The sequence below is a fragment of the Trichoderma gamsii genome (assembly GCF_001481775.2).
Source record: "Trichoderma gamsii strain T6085 chromosome Unknown Scaffold_3.2, whole genome shotgun sequence".
NCBI lineage: Eukaryota > Fungi > Ascomycota > Sordariomycetes > Hypocreales > Hypocreaceae > Trichoderma > Trichoderma gamsii.
Genome location: NW_020171340.1, coordinates 1,355,141 through 1,375,271, shown reverse-complemented (window position 1 = coordinate 1,375,271; position 20,131 = coordinate 1,355,141). Strand labels below are relative to the sequence as shown.

The 20,131-nt window shown below is 45.7% G+C and overlaps 7 protein-coding genes across 7 annotated transcripts; 4 read left to right on the top strand and 3 right to left on the bottom strand.

Annotated features, from left to right (window-relative positions):
• Positions 1 to 2,242: 2,242 nt before the first annotated feature.
• Positions 2,243 to 3,052, top strand: TGAM01_v201431 (hypothetical protein; the record flags this gene model as incomplete). The annotated part of the gene is made up of 1 exon (XM_018804789.1): positions 2,243 to 3,052. One exon carries the CDS (start codon positions 2,243 to 2,245, stop codon positions 3,050 to 3,052), a length of 810 nt encoding a protein of 269 aa, XP_018662057.1.
• A 410-nt stretch (positions 3,053 to 3,462) lies between these two features.
• On the bottom strand, positions 3,463 to 4,987 carry TGAM01_v201430 (prolyl 4-hydroxylase; the record flags this gene model as incomplete). Its single annotated transcript, XM_018804788.1, has 2 exons — positions 3,463 to 4,643; positions 4,696 to 4,987. 2 exons carry the CDS (start codon positions 4,985 to 4,987, stop codon positions 3,463 to 3,465), a joined length of 1,473 nt encoding a protein of 490 aa, XP_018662056.1.
• Positions 4,988 to 6,428: 1,441 nt separating this feature from the next.
• TGAM01_v201429 (hypothetical protein) lies at positions 6,429 to 8,964 on the top strand (the record flags this gene model as incomplete). The annotated part of the gene is made up of 2 exons (XM_018804787.1): positions 6,429 to 6,753; positions 6,812 to 8,964. The coding sequence occupies 2 exons, from the start codon at positions 6,429 to 6,431 to the stop codon at positions 8,962 to 8,964; spliced, it is 2,478 nt and encodes an 825-aa protein (XP_018662055.1).
• Positions 8,965 to 9,404: 440 nt separating this feature from the next.
• On the bottom strand, positions 9,405 to 10,658 carry TGAM01_v201428 (metallo-beta-lactamase superfamily protein; the record flags this gene model as incomplete). The annotated part of the gene is made up of 1 exon (XM_018804786.1): positions 9,405 to 10,658. One exon carries the CDS (start codon positions 10,656 to 10,658, stop codon positions 9,405 to 9,407), a length of 1,254 nt encoding a protein of 417 aa, XP_018662054.1.
• An 834-nt stretch (positions 10,659 to 11,492) lies between these two features.
• On the bottom strand, positions 11,493 to 12,487 carry TGAM01_v201427 (hypothetical protein; the record flags this gene model as incomplete). Its single annotated transcript, XM_024548761.1, has 3 exons — positions 11,493 to 12,000; positions 12,069 to 12,312; positions 12,373 to 12,487. The coding sequence occupies 3 exons, from the start codon at positions 12,485 to 12,487 to the stop codon at positions 11,493 to 11,495; spliced, it is 867 nt and encodes a 288-aa protein (XP_024406577.1).
• Positions 12,488 to 14,517: 2,030 nt separating this feature from the next.
• TGAM01_v201425 (aflatoxin B1 aldehyde reductase member 2) lies at positions 14,518 to 15,704 on the top strand (the record flags this gene model as incomplete). The annotated part of the gene is made up of 4 exons (XM_018804785.1): positions 14,518 to 14,562; positions 14,618 to 15,174; positions 15,259 to 15,328; positions 15,396 to 15,704. The coding sequence occupies 4 exons, from the start codon at positions 14,518 to 14,520 to the stop codon at positions 15,702 to 15,704; spliced, it is 981 nt and encodes a 326-aa protein (XP_018662053.1).
• Positions 15,705 to 16,057: 353 nt separating this feature from the next.
• Positions 16,058 to 17,130, top strand: TGAM01_v201424 (hypothetical protein; the record flags this gene model as incomplete). Its single annotated transcript, XM_024548760.1, has 4 exons — positions 16,058 to 16,481; positions 16,543 to 16,847; positions 16,905 to 17,061; positions 17,117 to 17,130. The coding sequence occupies 4 exons, from the start codon at positions 16,058 to 16,060 to the stop codon at positions 17,128 to 17,130; spliced, it is 900 nt and encodes a 299-aa protein (XP_024406576.1).
• Positions 17,131 to 20,131: the final 3,001 nt, after the last annotated feature.

Genomic DNA, 20,131 nt, shown 5'->3' with positions numbered 1-20,131 from the left:
AAATGGCATTTCTTGTATCATTTATCTATCTCGAAAGGGTAAAGGATTTCAAGGGGCAAGGACAGGGAATGCGAATTAATCCGATGAGTTGGACATTATGGCACTGAAAGCTATCTGGTAGCTGATAGCTCAGGCATAACTAATAATTGGCCCATGCTTACAACTACGGAATGGGATTGCTGCATACCCTATAAAGAACATCAAGAGTCGTATACAGTTACTATTCAACTGAAAATTACATTATCTTCCATGTTTCCGTGCTGGCACTACTTCAATGCAGCATTTACATTTACATGCACATACATGATGAAGATGCTGAGAATATCTATGTGCTGCATATGGTGGTTCCTGTGTCGAGACCGACGATATAGAGGTGCGCAAGATTACAAACCTCTGAGGACTAATCTGACAAGGTAGGGACCTGTATGGACGATGCTGTCTGTTATACAAGTAAAATACTTTTCTGAATTGATTGCTGTTCTTGTTAATTCATGCAGTGATTACGGAAATAGAAAGGTTGAACAAAACCGGATACGAGGCGGAAGTCCTGCTTTCAAATGTTCATTGGGTAGAATAGAGGTGTGAATAAACAATGTCCCAAGTAGCAAAACGATAAATTTGGCCCTTAGGTAGGAAATTTGGCGTAAAATAATGGATGACGAACAAAACTCCCATATTGCTGTTCATGGAGTCCAATGCGATGTATGAACTTGGGTAAAGAGATGTAGCGTACGGAGTACGTGCTAGACGGTATCTCAGCGGGGCCTTAGATCAGCTCAGTCGCTGGTAGGTAGGGCTGCATTAGGAATACCAGCGAATGCTCTGCAAGTTTTACATGTGCTATTCTACTTGCACTGCACCCATACATAATAGAAAAAGGCAAGGCCTCAAAACGATTACTGTGATCCAGATATCTAATCATTGCCCGTTTGCAAAGACACGATTATTTAGGCAGGCCAGCTTGAAAGCGATTAAAAGGAATTGGCGAAGAGAGACACTGAGATGTGTTATAGGAAAAAATACATTCCATCGTCATCAAATGACTAATAAGCTTCTTTATTACCTACCTACCTATACTAGTAAGAGCTCACCAAATGTCAACACTTTAGTTGCGCTTGTACCTGAATATACTGTATTTAGATACAAAGAACGCTACTCAGGGCACACCGTTTACCTTTACGGCACAAGTGCTGTCGGGGGCACCGACAATGCCGTTCTGGAGCGGTCCTTGCTCTACCGACGTCTCCGCAATCGTCTTGGCGGTAAACTGTGCTTCCTAGATAGGTAGGTCCCTGCAGGCGCGAACCATCGTATTGGCTGATTAGTTTCACAGAGTTTGTCGTGTAAGCGCGTTTCAGCCTCAGTCATCGCTTGTGCTGCCGGCGTTGTATAGGTAATCATGCCGGTGTTACTGCTGCGCGTGCCGCCAGGACTTTTCAGAATACAGCAAATGGAGTATATGCGTCTGATGGCTGCCCAAGAAAAGCAGGCTACACTTTAACTATAGTTTTTTAGCCTTGCTTGATACTGAATTACTTTAGAAATCGCACCTACAAGAACGGCTCGTCGTCGAGATGTACCGAGTGCCCGAAATCTTCCGTTGCTCTCTCGGTGGAGTCTAATTTCTCCGTAGCTAGGGGACAGCTTATCCACCAAACGCATTCATGTAATTTCTGACCAAAGAGAGAAACGTGCTCTATCCAAAAAGGAAGGCAGAGTTTTTTATAATTGCCCTTTTGCTTACACACGTCTGCATCCATGTTGATTTAGCGTTATAAGACTTTCAATTTCTGTGCCATGTTCAATTTTGACCCAATGAAAGACCATTGAGCATATGACAGTTGAACGTCGAAGAAAAAAAAAATCACAAGAAAGACGGGGGCCTTGTTCAGGTCAGGTCAAAGGGGCCATGTCAGCTGGGGTATATCCACGAGATTTACCAAGAAGGGCAGGACAATCGTGTCTATAAGCTTATGTCCAATAAATATTTTCAGACTATTTGATTCTCCGTGAACATGCAAATGATACTCGTACGGTCTTTCGGGCCGTTTGCTGGTACCAGGCATATTCTTTCACGATAGTACAACCGAAGCATCAATGCAAAAAATGGTATATATAAGTAGCCAAGTGTTCCCCGACTAAAGGCATTTTGATTCAGCAGCAACAGTCTCAAGGAAAGAAGCCACCTCTTATCAAACTCACCATTCACGTTTTTTATATCCTACAATCCGACTCATTCAAAATGAAGGGCCAAATCGCTGCGTCTCTCGGCCTTTTTGCCAAATTGGCCGCCTCTTCTGTCATCTACAGCGGCAGTGGATATGGAACATACTACTACGATATTCAGCACTCCCAGTCCTGCGGCCAGGATCTCTCAGTCGCAAACACGGGCAACGTCGAATGCAGCCAGTTCATCGCCCTGAACCTGAACGAGATCAACAGCAACAACCTCGTTGCCATGAACCACAGTTTGATTGCCAGCAACTTGGCCCAGTACTGCGGCAGACAGGTTGTCGTCAGCGTCAACGGAGTGGCATCGAGCACTCCCTTCTTCATTGGTGATGGCTGCGAGCGATGTGGCACTGGATCGTCTACTGGTCCTTGGAACCCGAACGGAGCTCCCGGTCTGGATTTCAGCTTCTCTGCTCTCAGCGCATTGAACGGCCAGGCATGCAACCAAGGCCACATCGACATCAGCTGGCAGGTTCTGGACACGACTCTTTACAACTTCGACAGCAACGCCCCAGGCCAGCCCGAGGGACCTGTCAGCGGTGGTGGAAGCCCTGGAAACGGCGGCGGCAGCAACCCTGGAAACGGTGGTGGTTCGTGTACTTGGGCCGGCCACTGCCAGGGCGCCAGCTGCTCCTCGGACGATGACTGCTCCGACTCTCTCGTCTGCAGCAGCGGCAAATGCAGCACCGACTCCGGCAGCGGCGGTTCTGCCCCCCCTGTTACTTGCAGCTGGGAAGGCCACTGCCTGGGCGCGAGCTGCGGCTCTGAAGATGACTGCTCTGACTCGCTCGTCTGCACCAACGGCAAGTGCAGCAACTAAAAGAGTTTATGAACTCACGACAGCTTTGTTTATCCCTTTCTACATGTATATAGATTGGTCACTCATGTCTATGGATATTGCCAGACAACATCGCAATGCGGTTTGTCTATGATGACACTGTAAATGACGCTACTAGTATATAGTTTTCGAAAATATATTGTATATATCACCTACACTTTCTCGCACCATTAATCCCTGGTGAATTTTGATAGTGAAATAACTTTTTCTCCGATGTGTCTGTTTCTGGTAGAATGACAATCTATCTACCTAGGTCATGCCAATTTGATGATCAAGGAATAGCAACCCGCAAATGGAAATAATATATACACGCTAATTTAGTTCATAAAAGTGGACAATGATTAAACCAGTAAATGGTACTTGTAAGTCTTAAGCAACCACATTGTATTGCTTTAATTTCCCTCAGAAGGATCGACATCGTACTCGACGTCCGTTCGAATAATATACTTGGCGCCCTTGGTGACACTTGAGCCTTCATGTAGCAGTGCTCCGTTCGTCTCTCCATGTGGGAATATTGCTACGCCGCCCATGACCGGACGCACTCGATAGGCGTTGAGTCTTCCTTCTGACGGGGCTGGGACAAAAAAAGTTGTTTGGCCTCCTTCAAATTCATCATTGAGGTATAGAAGGAAGGTAAATAACGAGCTTTGCTTTTTTCCAGCGGGAGAGTCGTCGTATACATATGTATCGTCTGGACGAATACCGGATGGCGGCCATGCTCCGTCGATGTGGCATCGATATTCTGCGCCAGGGACGTATCGGTACACACGGAAACGTCGATTAATGCCACGAGCCAAGCGACCATTGACGGATGCCGGTACAAAAGGTGACATGCGCGCCCAAAGCCTATCATGGAATGATGTGTCGACGACCCAGTAGAAGTTGTGCGCCAAGACACTCTGATCACCGCCCTCACGCACGGGAATGTCAGGAAGGAAACCAACAGTCTCTCCAATGGCAATAATAGCCTTGCATTCTTCTGGTGAAAGAACATTCGTTGCGAGACTGAGATTGGCCACATTAGGATGTTTATGAAGTTCAATTTGAGGAGATTCTGATGATAGCAGCACGGTGTCAGGCTGAGTAGTGTAGAGGATTGCTGGGTGATAGTTGGGAGGATTGCGGAGCGGGCCAGGGGTTGTTTCGATGATACGCAGGTCAGAAGCTGCTGTGCTGGGCGCTGATGAAAGAATTGATTTGTCTAGAACGGAGTCGTAGATTTGATGTGTTGTGGTAGATGATCTCAGATCCCATGTGGTCTGAAAGGCGATTCGAGAAGACAGTCCAGGCAAACGCTTTCCCAGCTCCATGTTATCATCCACTGGGCAGGTAACGCGCAGAACGGCATCCAGTACACTGAGAAGTTCATCGTCCTTTGCAGAGCGTTCAGGATCATTGGCATTTGTTTGCCTAGGCTGCGTTACAACATCAAGATCTCGCACCCAGCGACATAATGCGCCCAGCTTCGGTTCCTCGCCTCTGAGACGCATCTCGGCGAGTAAGATTTTGGCCTCGAGGTATTTTTCATCAGCAAGTGCAGCAGACACTTTTGCTGTGAGATTTGCAGCCTCCGCTAAGAAATGTTTAGTTGCACCACCATGCTAAATATCTACAGTTTGACATACTGGTAGCATTGACTCCTGTCGTGCATGACTGGCGAAAGTCATACACTGCTGTCCGAAGGTTCCTGCAAAGCTTGGACTTTGTCAAGCTTGGATATTGCGCTAGTGTAGCGAGAGTATCAATCGTCACTTCGAGCTCTTCATCCGAGATGACCGACTGCAAACGCTTGATTTCGAATGGCTCATCGGCGGGAATTGGGTTGACAGGCACCGCCGTCTTGGTGACTTTGACGTGCTTTTGGGGGGTTCCTCCCTGTGCATTACGCTTGCGCTTCGCCGACTTTGATTGTGCCATTGTTACGGGTATCTTTGTGCAACCTACGGATACTGATGCCTTAATCCGTACTGACGACCCTGCACTTCTTGAATGCGGAGAGAATTTTTACGGAACATGAAGCCGAGCAGGCCGCTGGCGGAAGAACTAAAGATCCGATGAGATCTCAGTGGCTGCTCCTCAGCATTGCCTCTACAGGTATGCGATCTGCAAAAGGAAGCTAATTAATCTTCTAGATTATTGATTGTGGCAATTCTAAGTTGCATTGAAGTTTCGCTGGTATTATTCAAAATGTTAATGTATTCTTTGCTGAATCAATCAGATCGCATGATACATAACATGTTCTTGTAAAAGCGAGCTCGGGATATTTGGGTCCCGGCAGCTAGTAGTAGCGGCACTAGATACAGCCACTGAAAGGCTTGGCGATGCTAGCTTACATGCTGCATACGTGTAATCTAACATTCGGAATGAGAGTTACTTTATCTAAAGACTTTCAACATCATCACTAGAGTCAAATGACAACCTAGCAGTGTGTATCACCTGATTGGTACAAAGCCTATGGCCGAATAGCACTAGGCAGTGGTTGCATTCGATTAAACGATCAGCGATCAATTTTCACAACTACAAAACGCTGCAGGGAGCTACTGCCATGTACACCAAACGTTGCATCCAAATCTATTGCAAGCATCGCAACAAAGATTATGCATGAATACATGCTCTATAAACTCAATCACTTATTATTTCGAAAGATTGGATCTTAATATTCACAGATTTACGATCGCGACGTACTGTTGGGGGCTTCCGCCTCTAATCTTCTTTTTGACAAGAACAATAGTCGTGCGGCCATCTCAGAGATGTGCAAATCTCTTTCTTGCCTTTCTTTTGTTTCAAATGATAGAGTCACTTATTATTACGCGCTGAGATAAGGCCTACAAAATCAATAACAATTGGAAATGGAATAATAGAATTGTAAATTGACCCAGTGGTACCGTACCACGTATCTCGGATAATCGGCTGCCGACCACGCGACAGTCCCAAAAGTGCCAAAAGTGCTTATTCTTTTCGAGCTAGATAAAGTCCGATTGCATGGATCAACGTCTAGTTTAGCGAATTAGAGCGAATCAACGGCGGGCAACCGGCGTTTCGTTGCCGGGAGGGATTAGAAAGTTCCTCTCGCAATTCGCCCGCAATAAAGGATATCGGCTCCTCCCTCATCAGGAAATGATTCTACACCAAGGACGGCGATTCTACACCAAAGACGGCGCGGGGTCGATAAGCTAGCTGTCTAGTCGGAACTTTTGCTACCCCACCATCCTCCATTAGAAGACGTGCAGTTACGATTAATACGAATGCCGTGCATAGATATGCTGCATCTATATAATTCAGATGTTGCCGAAACAAGCAACATGGACTCATCCTGTTGTTTCTCTGAGAGGCTGGCGAGGCGCAAATCATCGACATCATGGCCGACCAGCAAGACTCTATCCATGCTCATGGCGTAGCGGATGATAAGGGGATCGGGGAGAGAGAAAAGCATCATGAGATCACTTCGGAAGTTCCAGCGTCCAACGCTGAAACCAGCGAAAAGAAGCCTGGAATGGATACAGAGGTTGAGAGAGCAATCAGCTATGCCGACGATGACAATAACGACGGCTACGATGTCAGAAAGGAAAATCGATTTGGCGAGGTTACGGTAATTGATAACGCAAAAGATCTGGTTACGCACGTTCTTCACGTTGACGATAATCCAAACGACTCCCCATGGACCTTTCGTGCAATGGCTATTGGTAAGTTCAAGTCATCTGTTATGAACCATATTTTTATTAACAAAGACCTCTCTTCCAGGCCTCATTTTGTGCATCTTCGCATCAGTCCTACAGGAAATCTTCTACTTCAAGCCCCAAGTCATCTACGTGTCAGTGGTCTTTCTGACAGTGATCGCCTACATCTTGGCCACACCATTTACTTTCATCCCACGCCCGAGTGGCAATGGTGTCATAGCCCGAGTATGCCGCTTTCTCAATCCGGCCGATTTCAATTCCAAAGAGCACGCATTCATGGTGATTATGGGCTCTGCTGGCTCAACATCTGCAGTAGCAACGCAGATCATTGCCGCCCAGCGACTTTATTACGGATCAAATCCGAACCAAGGTGCTGCCATTTTTCTGGTCATCGCCTCGCAATTCCTTTCATACGGTATCGCGGGTCTGCTTCGTACCGTCCTGGTTCAGCCAGCCAAGATGCTCTGGCCGATCAATATCCCCGTCAATACCTTGTTGGAGACGTTACACCGCGACAAAGTTGAGACCAAGCAACGCTTAAGATACTTCAGCATCTTCTTTAGCGGTGCCTTTTTCTGGGAGATCATTCCACTGTGGATCGCACCCATTTTCCAAGGCATTTCGATTCCTTGCTTGGCTCATCAAGATAGCCTTGTGTTTACCAACCTCTTTGGCGGAGCGCAGAACAACGAAGGCCTTGGTTTCCTCGGACTTTGCTTTGATTGGAACTACATTGCTGGACTGAACTCGCCTCTTTGGTATCCTCTCTATACACTGGTCAACAGTTTTACGGGATATTTGATCTGCATCATGTTATTCATGGGCGTTTACTACGGCAACGTGTGGCAGTCAATGGACTTCCCATTCTTGTCTCAGCTGCTATACGACGGATCGTCCAACTCAACCAACTTTGTCGAGTACAACCTCACGGCTGTTCTCAACAGTGACAACACCATCAATAGCACGCTTGTTGCCGATCAAGGATTTCCCTCTCTGTCTGGCACATATGTGGTTTATCTAATCACAACCAATCTTGGAATCACTGCTGCCATCGTTCATATGCTGCTCTGGAATTATAGCGACATCAAAGAGGGCTGGGCGTTTTTGCGACCGTCTAAGTTGCGAAAACTCCTCAGCCCTTCAACTTATATGTTCTGGCGGAGGAATAACGCTGAATACGAAGAAAATCGGCGGCAGCTGGCAATCGCCAACGATGAAGTGGATCCTCACTACAAGTTGATGATGCAGAACGGCTATGCTGAGGTACCGAACTGGTGGTATGGAATCGTTCTTGTGCTATCATTTGTCATCGGCATAGCGACCCTGTACTCGATCAAGTCAACCCTGCCTTGGTGGGCTTTTATTGTGTCCAACATTTTTGCCGCACTCTTTATCCTCTTCTTTGGCGCGCAGATGGGCCTCACGGGATTCCAGTTCAACCAGCAGCCCGTCATTCAGATGCTGGGCGGCTATCTATTGCCTGGAAAGCCCCTGGCCAACATGTACTTCACTGTGTTTGGATTCAATGGCATTCAACAAGGTCAGTGGCTGCTGCGTGATCTGAAGCTGGCCCAGTTGGCGCATTTACCGCCCAAAGCAACCTTTACAGCCCAAATGCTGGGCACAATCATCGGGGCCATCATGGACTATGTGATGATGGTCAGCATTGTGGACAACCAGACAGAAACCCTACTGTCTATTGACGGTACCAACATTTGGTCTGGCCAAAATGTACAGGGGTATAATACCCTGGCGGTAGCTTGGTCACTTGCCAAGAACATGTTTTCGGTGGGCAGCCAATACCAATGGGTCACCTTGTCGTATTTGATCGGATTTGCAGCGCCTATTCCATTCTGGCTGGCTTGGAAACTCACAAAGTTTGAGTTTTTCCGCGATATCAATACCTCCATCATCATTTGGTACTCTGGCGTGCTTTGCGTCGGCGTCAACTCATCACTCCTCATGTTCTTCGGCCTTGGAATATTTGCCCAGTTCTACCTCCGCCGCTTCCATCCCGGTCTTTTCATTAAATACAACTACCTGATCTCTGCTGCCCTGGATGGTGGTACGCAAGTGATGGTATTCATCCTCAGCTTCGCCGTTTTGGGTGCTAGCGGAACACAACACAATTTCCCCACATATGCGCTCAATAATGGTGGAACAAACAATAACAAAAACATCGACTACTGTATGTTTAATGCCGCCGATGGTGCTTGATGCTGCGGTAGTATTGAGTTTGAGAAGCTGTGTAGGTAGTGATCAGCAGGATCTTTTAGGCGACGTGGATGAGATAGTGCGACAGAGTTAATCATATTTCGTTACTATGGACTAATCAAGATAACAAACAATGGCGTGTTCTTCATGCTTGATACTTTGAACTTTTCTGTGCATTTAGTAACGAAATCGCGAGTAGCAGTTCCAGAAATATGTGACGGGCAGAAGTTTTGAGATGACGAAGAGAACATCCAAAGTAGCGATTCACCAGCGCCTAAGAAATGCATTCATTGGATGGATTGGATCATTTCATTTGCTCTCACTACGTAACAAATAATAGGATAAAGAAGTGGAGAAGCTACATAGGGAAAAAGTTCAAATCTCTCGATCATGTTATAGTGCAATACAGCAGCAGAAACGTCGCTCTATAGATATATAGTACTTTACTCTTTCAATGCCTTATCGAAAACGTCTTGCGCCTTCTCGTATTTCTTCCCGTTCATCCAAAATCCGGTGACCAGCGGCTCCCGCATTTGAATGCGCCCATTTTTATCTTGTTTACCCAATTGGCTGACCCACGTCCAGTACAGCTTATCCTTCCAACCGTTCTCATACCAGCTATTCAAATCTCCTTGAGGAGCATCGTTTAGTGTTGGCAACACTGGCTTACCGTTATCTTCAGCCAATAGGCTCAGATCATGACATAGCGCAATAAACACATTTTCGGCTTCATCAAACCCCTCTTTTATTGTATCTGCAGTCTTTTGACCGAGTACCGGATCTTGAAACGTGGATAGCTGTCCAGCAGCGATACCGTACCATGGGTTTACGCGAGCTTCTTCGAGCAACTCAGCTGCAACAAGTGGCGACTGCTGATATTTCGGATGGCGTTTTAATAGCGACCCCGGATGTTGGACATCCGAAACTCCAATTGTAGAATTTGGAAGATGAGGGTGAGGAAATGGGTGCGAAACGTTTGGTCTCAAGACACCGCAAAAGTGACAGGCATCCCCAGCTAGGAGAATAAAAGTATCCTTTCCGTTTCCAGCGTTTGAACTTGTAGTTCTGGCGAGAGCGCTCAAGTGGCCATGATCGTGGCCGGGAGTATCCAGAAGGTAGAAAGACCCATCGTCATAAAAGTCAAGGGCACGAAATCCCCCAATCTTCAGCGTGGAGTTGCTGAAGTCAATCTCATTATTTCGACGGCCGGCGAAATCGGATGAGAGAAAGACTGCTTCTTCCTTTCCTGTGACTTCCGGTTTCATAGCCGCCATCTCTTTCCCGTAGTTCAAAATAGTATTGGGTGGGAAGAGCGATACGTCCCCTCGGTGATCCAAATGGGAATGACTCCAGATCACATCGTTGATAGCGTCCAACGGTACACCGCTCTCTTTCAAGACTTCCGGAACGTCTTTGTCAACCTTGACTCCAATACAGAAAGCCAGTGGATCTCGAACTTTGGGTGGTAGATTCCACCAGTCTTTCCGAACGCCCAAGTCAAAGACGGCTTTTTTCCCGAGGTTTTTGTTTTCAATCAGGAATGCCGTATCTGGTCCATTAAAAACTTCATGGCCTTCAGCCACTGGTTCAAAGAAAAGAGCCGAGGGTATGCTCATTTGTCCGAGGTCTTTGATAAGCCGAACGCGAACAGTATTTGTTGACGGGGGCGCCGCAAGCCATCGTTGCTGAGAAGCCATATTGAGTTTAATGAAGTACTTAGAAAGAGGTTCCCATAGATGTAGTATAGAAACAGCACTGGAACTGGGCAATTTGTAGTGACAAGTTGAATCGTATCTATGATTGGCGACCGGCGACTTTAAATATACCTGCTCTGTGTTCTTAATTTGGCGCTTGTAAGTCACTCACAAACAAACTTGGTCAATTATTTTGTAATACACGTTTGTAAGCCGCCTGACAAGAATTTCACTGCTGCAGTTGGAAGATGTCCATTCCCACTCGTACGCTGTGCAGCCACAGTAACCAATTGCCGGCAAAGCATTAGTTTTTGAGCGGGGTTCGGTGTTTCGAACACTGGCTTATCATCTTCAACAGTGGTCAGAACAATAAATGTGGTCAGCTAATATGGATCAAATAGTCAGTCAGCCTTGTATATTTAACCTCCTATCCTGTATTCAATCCCATACCAATATATGTTTCATTTGAGACGCATACAGTAATGAGCACCTTGAAGTTTAGCTTTTCTTCAAACTATGTGGCATTGTATACGCTGGAGCCTCTTGTGCCTTTACATCTAAGAATCTATAGCACGTAAATTTGGCTCCTAGTCATAGCCGTTACAGTGGACATGAGAACTGTAAAAGATACCAACGGGTATGGCTATTTCACAATTAGAATACGGTCAAACGTTGAGAGACAAAAGAGAAGAGAAGAATAGAAAGAGCCAAGATGATATGTATCTTCTATGTTTATAAGCTGCGCGATATAACGTGCTAGATTCCATCATTGCCAGTGAAAAATCACCTAAGTATTTAGCCAAGCAACTAGAACTACGTAGAATATGTAAGGCTATATCAACTGAGCCCCTGCCTCTGTGGTATTCGCAGTAGAAGAGGTGCTTCGCCTCTAGAGACTCTCCAAAAATTGGTCTCTTCCAGAATGTCGTCCGCGATTACCCACCACCATCTATTAACAAATTCCTCTTTCATCTCCCAGCCCCTACGATCCCAGGGGGTCTTTCCCCACACCCTCAGCTTTCCGGATATCATGTCATTCCAGATTTCTATGGGCTGAACGATATCGCCGGCACGAAGGAGATTGTCTCTAAATTGCGGAAATGGCAGGAAATCAATGTAGGGCAAATGAGGTTTGCTTTCTTGAAGCACTGTTGGTGTGAGTGCAGGCGGAGTAAGTACGGTAGGCTGAATATGAATAGCAGGAATAAGTTTGCTGCAATCGATAGCAAGAATATACTTATTTGTTAACAAAGCTGCCAGTGTCAACATTCCTGGTATATTAAGAGTTAGATCGTTTGTGAGTGACGGCAGCGGTATCAAGTTTCCGCTTCCATCCTTTTGAGCACTTGAATCCATTAATCACCGGACCCAAAACAGAAGAATGAACTTTATTTTCAAGATGGGAAGACGTACAAAAGCGGCTCATCTTTAAGCCTTTCCAGAAAACTACAATCTGGAACAGTCGATGCTAATCGCTGTAGGAACGCAGAAGCAGAAAGATGCGAAAAGTCTGAGTTAGATGATACTTTTATCGGCTCTGAGTTCTTTTCTCCTGGGTGCTCGACATCAGGACTGTTGGTCCTTGAAGGCGACTTGACTTCATTTGATGCTGAAGATGGTATCGCTCTTGATCTTTTTCGCCGCCCATATTTTGCTCCTAGACGCGTGTATTAGTCAAGAAGCTAGCATCTATTAGACGATATCATGGTATACGAACGATGGGCCCTTTGAGCAAGCCTATTTTGTATCCGTTTCCTTTCGGCTTTATTGGTGATGTGTGTCCAATCGTCATCGACCGTTGATTTGATAAATCGCCTCCATTGGCTCGGCATCCTGTTACTTGGCTGTGATGGCGAATATATTATATATATATTCTATCTTGTGTACGAAAGCCGCTCAATTTTCTGACCGCGGTTAGCTGCTTAGTATTGAGAAGTTAGATGAGAGGAGCAGCAGCCATGGCAGCCGAGTTTTGGGCGCGACGGCGTATCCTAACATTTCTAATGGTCAGAAAGTCGTGGTCAGAAAATGGGGATTACCTAAGTCAGTCAGATTGATTACAAAATCTGCTCACTAAGTAGTATTAACAGGTAGATATTACCACATAATGGCACAGTGCTCTATGGCGCTTCTGGCTTCTAATCTAAAGCGATTCATTGCATCATGTACGTTGTGGGCCTGCATACTAATCATTTATTCTGTTCGAATGACTACCTCCTACAAAATCGCAATAATTACTTGACCGATTGAGGGGATTTATTGCATTCAAGTCCCAGAAGCGCGACCATGAAGTATTTCAACAGCGACGACCAATCATAAAGCAGTCTAGAATACATTTAAGTGCTGCGAAATACTGAAAAGATTTAGCAGAATTGTCGTATAACTGCTACAAGAGGATTAAGAGCAGGTATGTTCGATATATTATTTAGCATATTGTACTTGGCTTCGAAATACAACATCAATTTATGCAATCGTAATCCTCCGCAATAAGCCATGTATATCTTTACAGCTTCAGGCTCTCTAAATTCGCAGAACGAGCTCTATAGAGAGCACCCACTATTGCACTGATTGACAGGACGACTTCGATTCCTGACTCGCTCATCCACACTATTGAACATGGAGATCGTGAGAGGTATTAGCTGAACTGAGTATCAAGAACCATTGAAAGGATGGAAGAAGAGTTTTAATACTGGCCATTAGTTGATACAATGCATCGAGTGAGTGCTCATAGTTTCATCGGCATCAAGTTATCAGTCTCTGATGTCGCGATAGGCAAGCGACCTGGAACCTTGGTAACAGAATATTAGAGTATTACGAGCCATGCACAATAGATGAATCAAATTTGAGTCGTATAGGAAGAAAAAAAAATATTGAAGAATAACGGACTTGTACAGTAACTAATGCCCGCTCATCAAACGGTTATCTCTCCGTGGTATCATCTCTTAACTGGTTAGCGTCGTGCCTTGAAGTGATTATCTCTGAAAGGCTTTCTACATTTAGACTGACACTCAGTCACCGCTTTTTCTGCGTTAAAAATCGACCCAATGGGTCAATGAAAAATAGTAGTTTGAGAAAAGCCAAACTGTTCAGGTTAGTGAATTCTCATCTTCAATTGACAATTTCGCAAGGTATCAAAGAGCTTCCATCATGAACACACCTAGAGCAAATGCATTTCATAATGCAAGGCGGGCCTGAGGCCTCGTTACGACTGTATACTGGCACGATTTTTCTCTTTTTCCCTCTTCGAATGTATGACTCGAGTAAGGCCCCCAATGCTTCCAGAAATGGTTCTCTTTGTTTGTTCGTGTATTTTTTTTTCTCTTTACCATTGTACTAGTGTGGCAAAGATATGGGTCTAATTAATATAGTTTCCACGCACACTGACAATCTAGGCAGCTGCCAAATACAGAATAAGCTTAAAAATGTAGTCGAGCCTTAAGTTAGATGTATTCATTCTGTAATCTCAAACAACAGGCCATGAAAGCTAAGTTGGCTCAGATTGTCTCATAATCTGGATTGGAGATTCCGTCATCTGTCCGATTGAATAGAATCATTCGCATCCATCAAACCCTTGCAGTTGCTACTTTGAGAATAGGCTAGAGGCAACTCCTTATTGTGCATGGAGCCATTAGCCATTACTCCCGATCCTACAATGCAGTAGATCGACTCTCTACAGATTGTCGCCAGAACCTTTAAGAATAATTTTTAATACAGTTAAATCCAGTACAGTCTTTACCAACGTGTATATATACGCTTCATCCGCGGCCGTTACACTCAAGCTGCTTTACTACAGCCAAATCAACCGTCAACACTATCGCGCAGTTATTACATTACCAGCATATCTCGGACACACGCATTCATCATGACAGTTAACTCCCGTTTCAATGTCATCCTTGGAGCTGGCAATGTATATAACATTACCCCTACAAATCTTTAGAGTTGTTTTGCTGATGCATCTACAGCTTGGCGATCGAAGTATTGACAAGACAGTCCGTTATGATACACCGGATGAAGTAAATGCGTATCTCAACGCTTTCTACAATCGCGGCTACCGGCAGATTGATACCGCGCGCCTATACTCGACCGGCGCACCAGGCACATCGGAACCCCGACTCGGCGCTGTAGGAGCTGGCGAGAGGTTCATCATTGATACTAAAGTGCTTTCTCGAGAGCCCGGAAGTCACACGCGGGAAAAGATTGCCCAGGAGGTCGAAATATCTCTCAAAGCCTTGCAAGTTGATCAGGTCAATATTCTGTATCTGCATCAACCTGACCGAGCCACTCCTTTCGAAGAAACATGCGAAGCGATTGATGCGGCTTACAAAGAGGGAAAATTCAAGAAATTCGGGCTGTCTAACTTTACTGCCGACGAAGTTAAACAGATTCTCGAAATTTGCGAACGCCGCTCGTTTGTAAAGCCCAGTGTATACGAAGGACAGTACAATCCAGTGGTCCGAGGAGGAGAGAAGGAACTGTTCCCTCTCTTACGCAAGCACAACATTTCTTTCTACGCATGGAGGTAAGCTTTTTGTTTTATTTTACAGTCTCCTTCGGATTGTCAATGGCGAGAATGAGTAGCTAACATACGGATGCTCGGCCATAGCCCTGCAGGAGGAGGCTTCTTCGCTGGAAACCACAAGAATGCTGTATCAGGTGGCCGCTTTGACAAATCTGTGAGTCCCTCTCTTTCTCACTTTGCATCTCAAAATAGCCGCGTCGCATCTATTCTAACAGAGATAGACCTTCCTTGGAGCTGTGTACTCGGCACTGTATTTGAAGCCTGCAATCGAGGCAGCAACCGAGAACGCCCTGGCGATAGCTGCTAAGCATGGAGTCAGTGGTCACGCTGCGGCGTTAAGATGGACTGCTTACCATAGCGTCCTCGACCCCAAATATGGCGACGCGGTTATCATTGGCTCGTCTACGGTGGACCAGCTCAACTCAAACCTCGATGTGATTGAGCAAGGCCCCCTTCCAGAAGACATCGTCGAGGCTATCAACGCCGTGTATAACGAAGTGGGCCAAGAAGAGATTCCGTATCACTTCTAGACGAGTTTGTCAGCCGCTCTAATCCGAGACTCTCAGCCAGTCCTTTACAACGCTCGATTACGTGAGGTAGAACTTTGTGACTAAGCCGACGGAGATGCACACGGCAGTTCATGCGCCTGAGCTGCTTTAGGAAACTGCATGACTTGGCATTTCAATTCCAGTATAGCGCAGAGTTTCATTCCGGACTTCGCAAATAGTCTTCCTAGGATTTAAGCAATTATCATCTGAAATGCACCCTGTCCTGATCTGAAAAACTCTCTTACAGTGGGCTCTCGTGAACAATCTGCACATGGTTCCAACTGGCTTGTTTTGCCGAATTTAAATATTAGTATTCTTTGCAACAAGCGATTACAATGGCTTCGCCACAGCAGAAGCAAAGCATACATTTCATCTACCTCACAGATCCAACTAAAGATAGCGCAATATCAAGTCACAGAGCCGCAAAATCACATGCTGCGCGTCATGGCCATGCAAGGGTGCGGAGGCAGCGAATGACCGATTTCCAAAAGAAAGATCACCATGAAGGAGACAGTCAGGCACCACATGCATCCGCCTCGGGCTCAGACTCACCGGTCAGCGTTCGCCGTGCGGGACCTGCGGAAGCTTCAAGCTCGAGTCGCCGCGCGAATGAAGGTGGCCGCGAAATCATTTTATATCCTCCTCACGCATCTCAGCCGCTCGTTTTGGATAGTACACCGATGTCTTCACTCCCTAAGAACCTATACTCTGTTCATTCACTTGAGTTCAACAAGACGGAGCAATATCTTTTACACCACTGTAAGTACCCAGCTCTCGTCCAAACATCTCCTTGGCTGGTCACTTAATTGTACAATCTTAGATGTAACCTGGGTTATCCCTTTTGGCAAGCGACATTGCAGAAGATACACAAATTCTGATGTATGGAAGCGTTTCATGCTCAGGGAACTAATTCCTCTCGCGTTGTCAAACCCCGGATTACTCAGCGCCATCTTGCTCGCTGCTTGCCGTAGTCTTTTCAAGCAAGATCAAAATGATTACTATGTAGAGCTGGCTACTTTTTACAAGTTGGCTTGCTTACGGTCTATGAGTGAAATACTCGCAGCCCAAAACCGCCGGGTTGGCGATCCAGAGATTGCCCAGGCTTCGCTGCTCGCTGCAGATGAGGTGAGCTACATGCACGGCTTGTGTCATTTAGCGGATACTGAAAGTTATATCTGGCAGCTCAATATCGGGGATAGAAATACGTCAAAGCAGCACATGGATGCCGCTAAACGCATGGTTGATATGAAGGGAGGAAATAATACGCTTGGCTTGAACGGCTTTCTCAGCGCGCTGGTAGATACCTTGACCTGCGCAGTAGCGCTTCAGAACCCGATTGGTGAGTCTCCCAGTCTCTCGATCTTGTACACCGCCTATGTTGACTTCAAACTTAGATTGCCATAACTGAGAGAGAATGAACATGTAGTTATATTGAAAGGTATTCGTTCCCTACCTAGGTAGTCGCGTTGCCAAGTCGCGGAATCAGGCACTTGCATGTTAAATCTCCGAGATCCACTCTGTGATACTACAAGAAGATTATTGTTTCCTTGTTTAGCAGTACGTTTCCACTGCGTTAAAACTAGACTAGACCTATAAGATATTAAGTAGACTGAGCAATTTTGATTGAACCTCAGGGATTAACTTTTTCATCTGAAGCGATATACATCAGACTTGGCTGCTCCATTCACAGACAAGGTGTACTAGAAAGAGACCAGAAGTCGTTGCAAAATTAAAATGTTCAAGAGCGGGAAGAAAGAAAAGCTTACATATGCAACATGGTCGAAATAGGAAAGTGTCTAATAATGTATGACCCTTACTGACATGGTCGCATAAAGCGTGGATGGCAATAGTGCCAATCGGGACCAACTCGCACCCTACAGCCGGCACGTCGGCCTCCGTCCCTTTATATCTTGGATTGCATGCAACTATTGGAGGATTACCAAAAGTTCGTCGTGCTGAGCAACTTCACGCTGAATCAACTTCCCAGTATCAATTGAAATTGAATATGCCAAATGCAGCTGATGAGCATTATGCTATTACGTACTGCTATTGCCCCAAAGCAATACGGTCTGCAAAGTATCAGAGTGCGCGCGCCCTTGGGTCTCAAGCTGCCTAAAAGGGTAAGAAAACGCCCTGTAGGTTGGTTGTACTCCTGCATAGGTAGGTAGGTTAAGGTCTACTGACTCTCAATTTTCAATGAAGGAAACGCCGACGGCGAAAGCGATAACTTTGCTGCAACTACAGGAATAGGCATATGAAGAGGTTTTTTGTGTGGTGGTAGTATGATCAACTGACTATAATATCGTACCTAGGTATGTAACGTTGGACCCGTGAGTTTCGCCACACTTTTTAAACTAGCTGCCGTGTTTTTACGGGCATTGGAATCTTTGTTAGTAAACCGCCCCTCAATACAACTTGCATTCCATGCTTTTGTTTACAATCATTTTTTTTTGGTTCAATATTGTCATGATCGGCTTTCTCTATTAAATGTTTGCATTTTACGAATCGAGGGCCATCGTACTTGCAAATGAAGGTTAATCGTAAAAACGTAAAACGTATACAAAAATCTAGGGTAATCACAGTACAAGCAAGTAGATACGGAGAGCAAACTCGAATGCGTTCAACGGAGCATAATGCCCGTATAAAAATAGCACCGACCAGGTACACTTGGAGCCGCCTCGGACATGCCTTTGAGCTGACCCAACTTGTCTGCATCAGTGCGGGCGGAGTCCGAGCTCCTGCCTTTTCCATGATCGTTGCAGGGATATGTAAGAAAGGTGGCGAAGTTACGGGGATTTCTTTTACAGCCGCTCTCCACAGGTATCCCATGCGGTATATGAAGGCTGCGGAAAAAAACAAGCGCTCAGTTTAAATCCCGTCGGCATGTCTGCATCGGGGAGGAGCTGAGATCTCCGAAGACAAGGCAGCAATGTACAAATGTCGCGAGGACCCGAAACTCCACAATGACTTGCGCGCAGGGCTTGGCTGGTCAAAGTTGCGCATGAACTACAGAGGCAGGGTCATGTGGCTTGGCATCAGTGAATTCCAGATGCAGAAGTTGTACAAGTAATTTAATTTATCGAGATGTATGCATCTGAGATTAGTATTTTCCGCTGCTGCTGCATCCCCATCTAGTAGCCCAAAATCTGGAGATTCGGTAGCCCAAACGATCTTGAAATCGACACTCGATGAGCTGCCTTGTAAACAATAAAACACGATTCTAGAAATGGCCCTGGAAGACAATAGAAAATTGAGTGAAACCTCTAGCTAAATTGTCGGGCAGACAAATCAGTAAGCACTTTACAACCTCGTGCCAGGCCGTAGCACTCGTGCTCAGTAATCTCTGAGTTCCAACTTTCACGTACCGAGTAATTTCAGTGTCGATCACCATCGTATCTCTGTTAGTAACTTGCTCGTACCTAACATCGCCAAATCTTACTCGTACAGTACGAGAAGAGAGTGTATTATTGGCTACTTTTCCCAAGAATTTGTGATTGAAAGTGCTGGAATTGGCAAACTGAAACTCGGCGTGTCCTCGCAAAGCGAAGGCTTAGATGCCATTACCTGCCAATTAGGGCTACCCTCTTGCAGCGCTAAGTGGGATTAGGCCGTAGAATGTGCCGAGGCTGAGCTAAGACTGCGTGTCCCTGACTACCAGAGCCTCTTCATATGCCCTAACTTCACTATATACTCCGCCAATGGGGGCGGTTCGGGGCAGCTGTTCGACCGCCTACAACCCAAATGTAGTTGACCAGGTAGGTATTGTAGGGTCTCACCACCTGGATGGACTAAATATTCCCAACTTTCTTGTAGTAGTAATATGCGGCTCGCAAATCCGGCTTCATCCGTGCAGATCTTCGCCTTATGAGACTGGCTTCCGCTTACATCTTTCTCAGCTTCATCGACCTACATGGCGCATCTCAGTACTACAACGAAAGGTAAAAAGGCGATTGTAGTATGTTTTGTAGGATATCTCTTGTTGTATTACTCCAGATCTCGGATATTGAGATCGAGATCAACTTTCTAGTGTAGTGAGCACTCGGTATACTACCGAGTTATTGGAGCTGCCTGAGCATAGCGTAGCATTTCGGAACATTTTCATCCGGCCCAAAATGGGAGGAACTCACCTTTCTAACGCTACTTGTTGTAGCTTACTATTCTCGGGCGTCCAATATATAAATGTGACTGAAATGGTAGTAGCTTCAAACCCATCTCGAAAAGAAATGGGCCTTGCACGATTGCCTAGTTTGGAAGCTTGATGATATGCCAGCCCGCTGGTAAACACCTAACTTGATTTAGAACTTACAGTTGTCGACAAACGGAAGACAAAGTAAGCCCTACAACAATGTAATTATAATCTTGAGACGAGTTTTACTGGAAGAGGAAGTTGGGATAAATCTCACTGAATA